This window comes from Hetaerina americana, unplaced genomic scaffold (assembly GCF_022747635.1).
Source record: "Hetaerina americana unplaced genomic scaffold, ioHetAmer1.1.p SCAF_14, whole genome shotgun sequence".
NCBI classification, from domain to species: domain Eukaryota; kingdom Metazoa; phylum Arthropoda; class Insecta; order Odonata; family Calopterygidae; genus Hetaerina; species Hetaerina americana.
The window spans coordinates 13,525,868-13,536,006 of NW_027286514.1; the positions used below are offsets into that span (position 1 = coordinate 13,525,868).

The 10,139-nt window shown below is 37.8% G+C and overlaps 1 protein-coding gene across 1 annotated transcript in view; it reads right to left on the reverse strand.

Annotated features, from left to right (window-relative positions):
- LOC139686406 (serine/threonine-protein phosphatase 6 regulatory ankyrin repeat subunit B-like) overlaps positions 1 to 9,964 on the reverse strand; it is a 65,010-nt gene extending 55,046 nt beyond the window's left edge. Inside the window, exons 1-3 of the mRNA XM_071583599.1 lie at positions 9,543 to 9,964; positions 9,123 to 9,377; positions 6,095 to 6,295 (exon numbers count right to left, since the gene is read on the reverse strand). Of these exons, the coding sequence (XP_071439700.1) occupies positions 6,095 to 6,295; positions 9,123 to 9,377; positions 9,543 to 9,572 (486 nt within the window). The 5' untranslated portion in view covers positions 9,573 to 9,964. The remainder of the gene's footprint in view (positions 1 to 6,094; positions 6,296 to 9,122; positions 9,378 to 9,542) is intronic.
- Between the last annotated feature and the right edge of the window lie 175 nt (positions 9,965 to 10,139).

Sequence of the window (10,139 nt, forward strand, 5' to 3'; positions counted from 1 at the left end):
CCCATAAAAAATTTGAAACAGAACACGGATCCGGAGTACAACAAAACCATAAAAAAACTCCAGAGAGCGGTAAGAAAAGCACACAGATTAAAGAATGAAAGTAAAGAAATGTCACACCATTACAGGACCTTGGTCCGGAACCTAAATAGGGAAAAGAAGAAGGCAAAGGAAAAAATTCTATAGATACATGAGAACGAGGAAAGACAACATGGAACACGTGAATATATTAAAAACTAAGGAAAATGGCATAATAACAGACTATAGAAATAGCAAATATGTTAAACTCCTGCTTTACAGATCTTTTTCGGGGAATAGAAAACAAAAAGGAAAATAAGGCTTGCCTAAATAGCTCACAAACAACAGAAAACTTTATCAGCGTAACAGCACCAAATAGCTCACTGCCCTCGACAAATGGTATTAGTGCGGAGGACTTGTATTTTGTGAAAAAAAAAGGAAGATGAGGAAAAATAAGTCAGTGGGACTGGATAATATATCAATTGAAATTCTAAAACTGGGTGATACCGCAATAGCTTTGTACCTGAGTCATCTATCCAAAGTAACTTGGGGGATCGAGATGGTGCGGCGGCTAACGTACTGGCTTCCCACCCTGAGGGCGCGGGTTCAAATCCCGGCGGTGTTGAATATTTTTCAGAGGTATCTCGATCCCTACTTGAGGTGCTTTGTGGAGGGCACTTTGAGTAAGTACGCCGTCCGTTGGATGGGACGTTAAACTGCGGACCCCTTGGCGCTTTTTGTAAAGAGTAGGCTAATGCCGACACCGGGTTTCTCTCCACCCTTCATCCTTTCCTATCCATCCCCTATGGCGCAAATGACCTCAGCTGTCGGTCGCCTCCCCTCAAAAACTACTACTACCAAAGTAACTTTAAATAATGATGCCTTGCCCAATGATGGGAAAAAAGCAAATATTACACCAATTTTCAAGAAAGGGGATAAAACAATAGCCAACAATTATAGACCGCTAAGCATAACCTCAGTTGCTTGCAAAATAATTGAAAAAAGAATCGCTGACTAAATTTGGGAGTGGTGGAGAAGAGATGCATGGCTATTCAAACACCAACATGGGTTTATAAAACAAGATACTCATGTGAAATGCAGCTTTTGGGATTCAGCCAATATATCGGCGACGCAATAGATGAAGGAAAGGATGTTGATGCAGTAATTGTTGATTTTTCGGCAACTTTCGACCGAGTGCCTCACGATAAATTATTGTTGAAGTCGGATTCGTTACCATTGGATTCGGCCTTCCTTCTGAGATGCCGTGACGAGGAAGCCATCCCAAAGTTTGCCCAATTGAAGTCAACAGTGAAATCTACAGCTGCTCAATGCATCCTCCGACGGACTGGCCCAGCCTTGATCCGCGAATGGATTCAACACAAGAGACGATCCCTTGACCACAACGTGAGGAAGCTGTTGGCACTCCACCTACGCCTTGCAACAACCCTCTTGCCTTTGGATTGGGAGCATATCGATCTTGCCACGACCGCCATGGGAGACCTCCTCCTATGGAAGGACACCGAGAGACAAAGGGAGAAGTTTGGCCGATTATCTAACAGGAAGACCCATGTCACCCCGTTGGACTGCAGCCGCCAGGTGGTAAACCTAACGGACCAGACTATCGATGAAGCCACCTCATCAGTCCTCGCCAAGGGGCTCAATTTTGCCCCAGCACCTAGGACAATCCCCACAGTGACATCATTGGAAGCATAGAACAGGCAGTCAGGAAACTTCCAGGAGACTCAGCTGAGGCAGTGAGAAATGAAATTTCTCTGGTCCTGAAAAGGGCCGTGCCACCTAAACCCAACTTCATGAGAGAAGAGCGGGCTGCTCTTTACGCTTTACAAAGAAATACGGACATCACCATCTTACCGGCAGACAAAGGAAATGCTACAGTACTGATGAAAACCGAAGACTACCACCTAAAAATCCGGGATATTCTCTAAGATTAAGCCTACCAGCATCTGCCCCACGACCCCACTGACGCCATTATGAGGAAGACTACCGCTTTGATGAAGATATCTGGCCTGCCTACTGAGACTATCAGGAAACTACAGCCTCCAGCCCCCGCTCTTCCCAGGATGTACGGACAACCGAAAGTGCACAAGGAGGGGACACCGTTATGCCCGATTGTGAGTGCCATAGGATCACCCACCTACAACCTGGCCAAGCACCTAACAGGCATCCTTCTGCCGTTCGTGGGCTCATGTGAGCACCATGTTAAAAACTCAGCGGAATTCGTTAAAACCCTAGAAGGCATTCAATTAGAGACAAACGACATCATGGTCAGCTTCGCCGTAGTGTCTCTATTTACCCAAGTCCCGCTTGCTGACACCTTGCTTCTCCTTGAAAGAAGATTCGACAGTTGGACTGTTAAACTTTTTCACCTCGTCTTAATGTCTACATATTTCCTTTACGACGGGAAGTTTTACGAGCAGACAGATGGAGTAGTCATGGGATTCCTGCTGTCTCCGGCCATCGTTAATTTCTTCATGGAGGCTTTTGAAGAAAAGGCACTAAACTCAGCTCCGATGTGACCTAAGTGTTTCTTCAGATACGTGGATGACATGTTTATAATCTGGTCCCATGGACTTAACACCTTGATCGCCTTCCTAGAGCATATGAACAACCAGCATCTGAACATCCGCTTCACCATAAAGATAGAGAAAAACCATCGCCTCCCATTCCTTGACATATTAATCCACCAAAAAAGAGATGGAGGGCTGGGGCATAGCGTTTATCGCAAACCCACCCACACTGATCTCTATCTCAACGGTAACAGCCACCACCATCCTGCTCAGCGCGATGCCGTCCTATCTTCGCTGATCCACAGGGCTAAGGTGGTAGCCAACAAGGAGAGCTTACCGGCCAAAATCAAACATCTAAAGAGGACGATCCTTCAGAACGGATACGGTGAGCAGCAAATCCTCCTGGCCGTCAGAAGGGCCGAAGAGGAAGGCAGAAGACAAGGAGAGGGGACAGACGAGAAACCGCTCGCCACAGCCTGCCTGCCATATTTCTCCACCGTCTCTGGAAAAATATCCAGCATACTAAGGAGATTCAACATCACCACTATTCACGTACCACCAGCCAAAATAAGGCACCAGCTGGTCAATGTGAAGGACCCGATTGGCCTCAAGACTCCCGGAGTGAGTGCAGCGAGGTCTATGTTGGAGAAACAGGCCGCACGATTGAAACCCTCATGAAGGAACATAAAAGACACCTGAGACTGGCACAGCTGGAAAAATCGGCCATCGCCGAACACAGCATCAGCTGAGACCACGCCATCAACTGGGACAAGACGAAATTACTTTGCCGCGCACATGGCTACTGGGATCGGCTGGTAAAGGAGGCCATCGAGATCCGCCTTCAAAAGAAAAATTTCAATAGGGATTCAGGTTTTCATCTGAGCAACACCTGGAAACCCATTCTGAAATGCATCAGGGAAACAAGAACGCTTGGCCAATCACGACAGTGGGTCTGGGGACCAATCAGATGACACCTGAGCCGGGGAGGCAGGTATATATATTGGACATTTTTGGCGAAACGGCAATCAGAAGCCCTGATGACGATGACCGAGTCGGGAATCGAAATGTCAGCAGCTATGGAGCCATTGACCTGGTGGAAGACCCAAGAAGAATTCACCCAACTCATACGCCGGGAAAGCACCGGATCTTTCATGGACATTAATGTAAATAAGAGTAAGCATATACATTTTTCAAATAAAAAGAATGCAGAAAAGGAAATTTACACCCTCTTTGGAGAAAAAATCCCATGTAGCAGTCATTGCAAATATTTAGGCATTTACTTAACTAGGGAGCTTGGGCGGGGAGTCCAAGTAAATAAATTGACAAGGCATTTAAAGTACTGCATTGGGTAATGAGATATTTAAAAGCATATAAGGTACTGGTTATCCCTATCCTAGAATACTCATCCATAGTATGCGATCCATATGAGATAGGACATATTGAAAAGAAAAAGTTCAAAGAAAGGCAGCAAGATATGTACTCCGAAGGTACAAAAGAACTGATAGTGCCACAGAAATGTTAGACATACTGAACTGGGAGAGTTCGCAAAATAGAAGAAAATGGAGTAGGTTAGGCACGATGTAAAGAATTGTTAAAAAGTACGAAGCGTGGGCCTAACTTTAAGGGAAAAAACGACCATAGTTTCAAAGTAAAAATAAGAACGCAAAAAATAAATATGAAAAAATACTCTTTTTTAAATAGAACTATTACTGATTGGAACCAGCTGCCTGGAGGTTTGTTTGAGTCCTTTCCATCCAATTTTAGAAGTTTTTAAGAATAAATGTAAAGCATCCACTGGATGATAAACTTCATTGTAGTTATTAAAATGTAGTGTGTATGTGATGTGGACGGCATTTTGTACGTGATTGGAAGTTTGTTTGTGTGTGATGTGGAAGTGTCATTGTATGTAAGAATATTTTGCCTCCCATCTGTTTTTCTAGTGCGTGTATGTATGTCTTATTCGTTGTAAGAGTGATCATTGACCAAACTTGACCGTTTCTACCAGGAAAATCACCTAATTGCAACGCAATTCTCAAATAAATAAAAAACATTAACTTGGTCATGAGGAAAACGGCTACTGAAATTTTCATCTTTTTTGATGAGCATTGTCTCCATTGACAGGCTTACATAAATCTACTTTGCCAACATTAATTCCCATTCCATATATGCTATCATTTTCTGGGGCAATGATAGTTACATAGTTATTCCATTAAAGCTTTCCCTCTCCAAAGGTGAAAGTTATTTGTGGAGTACCCCTATAGATCCATGGAGGTCCTCACTCTTAATCCCTAGGAATACTCCCGTAACCCACCTATACATTTTCCATTTTACTTAATTTTTAAGGAAGTAGCCCCACTTATTTCCAAAACATTCTTAATTTCACTATTATGATACTCGAGGAAACATGACACATATAATAGAGTACAAACCAACATTAATCCAAAAGGTTTCCCACAAGGTACCATTTTTTGTTTACAATTGAGCTATTGAGATAAAAACAATTCTCCTCCTCCTCCAACGTCAAAAAGATCTTATAACCTGATTAATGAAGGAATACTTTTACAATTGGAGTTCTACAATAGATAAAAGCATACTTATTTAATAGTTTATGCTGGCAAGGGGATAAAATTTTTTTATATTTCACATATTTTATTTTGACATTATTAAAAATAAATTACTGTATTTTGCCATTGATAATGCTCACTTTATGTATATTGTGCATCCAGAACTTTGTTGATATGGAGCGTAGCTATTTACGGCGCAGACACATGGTCATTGAAGCAGGAGGATAGACTTAGACTGGAGGCTTTTGAAATGTGGGTGTGGAGAAGAATGGAGAGGGGGAAATGGACCAAGAAGATAACAAATGAGGAAGTACTTGGTATGGTGGACGAAGAGAGGGGTTTGTTGGGAGAAATCCTATGGAGGCAGGAAAAGTGGATGAAGGGGGTATTGGCCGGCAGTGGGATGTTGAAGACTGTAATTGAGGGGAGAATGTTAGGCAAACAAGGAAAGGGAAGGAACAGGATAGGGATGTTGGACGGGATGAAGGGAGGAAGAAAGTAGTCAGAGAGATGAAGAGGGACCTGATATAGAATAGGATGCTGGATTTTGTGTTTTGTTAGGAGTCACAAAATGTTTATCTAGGAGCTATGTCCATCCAGAAACTTACTTTAACCGGTAGATTACCTAATAAAATATATATATATATATATATATATATACATATATATATGTATATATATATGTGTGTGTGTATATATATATATATATATATATATATATATATGCATATATTATTAGGTAATATTATATATATATATATATAATATATATTATATATATATATATATATATATATAATATATATTATATATATATATATATATATATATATATATATAATATTATATATATATATATATATATATATATATATATATATATATATATATATATATATATATATATATTTATAATATATATAATATATATATATACATACATTCTTTTATATATACGTTTCTTTTATTGTACCAATTCCCTCTTGCCTTTAAATGTCCATTGTAGGCAGCATGGTGCAAAGCAGTGCGACCACCCCGGTCTGTGATACTGGCAGTAGATGAATCGGATAGGAGAACACTGGCACATGGAACAGAACCATTTGCTGCAGCTATGTGTAGCGGTGTTTGCCATAAATGATCTCTTAAATTCACATCTGCACCATGGTTCAAAAGCAGCTCCACCATCTCCTAAGATATAAATCATTCAAAAGGTGAGAAAAATTTCCAATACTATGTCAACAAAAGTAATGAATTTCTTATGCACAGATTAATATTTATTATATGCTCACAACAATTTTAAAGCAAAATCATAATAAAGTCTTATTATTTACAAAAAACCAAGCAATATAGAATTTTTGCTACAGGATAAAATTCAAAACCCATCCTTCAGCATTATCAATCGGAAGATTGTTTACATCATTTTCTAGCTCAGTTCAATTCTTAGGTCACGTTTTCAAAATAATTCTTCTCAAAATTTTCAAGATGCGCACAAGCAAGTTGATTTTGCATTCAAAGTCCCTTGGATAAAGGGATAATCCTGCTCTTTTGAGAGTATAATGTTATTTTTTTCAGCTACATAAATGCTACAGAGTAATTAATTAACTTTGGGATCTCCATCTTAGAAAATTTTAATCATTCCGCGGTGATTGTATCAATTTCTTAACTGTTGATCACAACAAATTCTGTTAGATACCAATATATATCATCCCCTCCCATCTTTCACTCAGCAGATTCATATATTTGATCATGTTTCCTTCTTGGACTCGAAGACACCCTATTCTCCTACCATAATCAAATTCTACTCTCCTTTGATTGCCTTTTTTGTGTACTTTACCATAATAGGCATCTTTAATACTTCATCTGAATAGTAGTAGTAGTTATCATGGGAGGCGACTGACAGCTGAGGAAATTTGCATCATTTGAGATGAACAGGAAAGGATAAAAGGTGGAAAGAACCAGGCGTTTGCATTTACTCTTAACGAAAGGCACCAAGGGGTCCACAGCTTAGCTTCCCATCCTGCGTACTCACTCAAAGTGCTCTCCGCAAAGCAACTCAAGAAGGGATCGGGATACCACTGAAAAATATCTGTAGCCACCGGGATTCAAACCTGGGCCATCTGGGTGGGAAGCCAGTACCTTAGCCACTGCAACATTCCAATCCCCTTCATATTAATATCTTCACCAATGTACAATGAAATTTTAAAAAAGGAGTCCCAAAAAATATTCAAATGGGAGATTAATATAATGGGAATTTTTGTCATTAAGGTTCCACAATGTCTACTAATGAACTAATAAAAGAGAAGTGGTGAATTGCTGTTTTCCTCGAGATAACAATGTGGTGGTTTTCCATTTATTTCCATATTCTGAGTCGAAACTATTAATTTTCCATTGCCTTCAGTGAATAAGTGTTGCTATACCACCTTTACATAAACACATAGGTTATCAAATTCAATGGCAGAAAAGAGCACTTTTATGCCATTCTATGAGCTATTTCTGATAAACTATTTGTCGGTTGTAGTCACTCATCAATTTATTGCACCTTCAAAGAATTTCACAGTTATATTACATAATGATGAGAATATATCATCAAGTGTCGCAAGGAAATTGCACAAAGTTTTCAAGAGGTCGGCACGAGGAAATCTAGAAGAGTAAAGTGCATTATAACACACATATTTTAGTAAATAATTTTGCCACACACCCAAGTCAAGTAATATATAGACAAATAAGAAATTTTCTGGAACCTACAAAATAGCATTATTAATTGATAGATACTAACATTGACAAATATTAATTGACCTCGAAGTGAGTAATAAGTAGGTTGTTACATAGAAACAAAAGTTAATTGGTAAAGTTAATTACCTTACTACATAATACTAATTCAAACAATTTTAAGAGGAGAATTAGTTGAAGAGGTTCATAACTTTTTTACCTACAAGATATGCATGGTCAGTGGGCAGTTAAATATTATTATTAATTCAAAGCTCACTATTCTCTTTGAAAGGATCATTTCAATTCATTCTCCTTCTTCAAAAATATTATTCATAAATTATGAAACATCAAACTAATTAAGGTTAGGTATTGTAGGTTTACGAAATGTCATATCATGTAGACCTGAGGTAAATAAACCTGAGTAGCCTAAAGAGTTGACATACATTCAAACAACTTACCAAACTATTGAATTATAAACCTAAGAAGTTCCAATGATGGGTGATATTATTTGAATATTGTATAAATTTTGTTCCAGTCTTCATAAGTAATGACTTAAATAGGAAGGAATAATAAATTTTTTTTTCATTTAACATATGCTGGCACTAATTACTTTCTTGTTGGATATAGGGTATATATAAACAATGTAAATGTGTAAAATTTATAATTATATACTGCTTTTTGAAAGATGTTAATATAACCATAGCCAAACATGTAAATTTAATGTGATTACGATCAAATTCGTCAAATTTACTTGAAACACATTGATATAAAGAAGAATCGCCTTATTACTTTAATGCTATTTACTAGTCTAATTAGACATTCTTGGTGTGAATAGGGATCAATTTCACAGGGCATGGATATCTAAAACTGATAATGGAGTAATAATAATGGAGGATTAAAAAAATAATGGAGTTGCTTTCCACGATGTAACATGACTCAAATTATACAATTAAAATCAATGGACCCATGGAACAACTAAAGTAGGTTCGTTTTAAATATATTTGGTATTCCCTTAAAATTCATATTTAGGGTAGTTTTATTAGTGTGAGGCATGAATCATCAGCTGTTGAGTAGTTAATAAAAAATAGTACTGTGATTTTATCTCAATGACCTAATCTTACTATAACAGCTATTTCAAATTGGACCTAGAAAATTGAACAGACCAAAATTGAATAAATATAAAACACGAGAAAATCAATGTGTCAATGGGAAAATATTATATTTTGCTCCAACAATGAGATTCCAACTTTTTAAATAGGCAACAGTATATGAAAAAAAAACTTGATCAACTCAGAAATATATTTACTTTGCTCCCTGAACAGCATGCTCTATGCAAAGGAGTAATCCAAGAATTGTCCCTTGCATTTACTCGTGCACCAGCAGACAATAAAATTTCTCCTATTCGGGAATCCCCACAGAAGGCGGCTGCATGAAGAAGAATTTTAGAATGACAGTCCTCATTCACAATGGAAATTGAACCATCACCATGTTTCTCTTGGTTTAGCAAATGGTACACTTCGCTGTAATCCTGCCGAAAAACGGCCTGCACTAGTGGAGGTTGCTAAATAAGGTATACATTAACAATAAGATAATATTAGAAGAAATATACCAACAAATTTTATATTAATAAAATCGAAATGTCTAGCAAAATTGTCAGAAAAACATAGGATGTACGCAACAATCTTTTGATAATTCACAATATATAAGTAACTGGTCAAATATTTACCTCATTAATATTTCTTTGCATATTCAGCATTGTTCTCACAAAATATCACAGGCCTTTGTGATAACTAACATAGGATAAAAAAGGATGCATTTGACGTCCACAATAGTACTACACACAGATTCCCAACCATTGGTGGTCAATTAGAATGAACCATCATTATAAAATTACGCGAAAAGAATGGAATGGCTCGACGCTTAAAGTTTGATTTGCTAAGACCCCTTCATGAAAAGGGATGCTTCGGCGAGAATGTGTGTTACCCATGAAATAACAATGACGGTAATATATTTAAAATTATTAGCACCTCCAGAATAAATATCACAGAATTCTCTTATTAGCATAGGGTAAAACTGTCAAACTGTGCGTAAACCTTTAAAAATTACCCTAGTGAAAATAATTGGTAAGCATAAGTAATATAAATGAAGTTGCCGAAATCATCTACGCTAACCAACATTCCCGCTTTTAATAATGCATCGGTAACTTGACAAATATACATGAACCGAAAAACTACGAAAAGTGTTCAGAATCAATTCCAATATATCATTAACTGATGGATTTTGTATTTATATAATCCATAGCATTAAATTTTCGGCGGTGGCT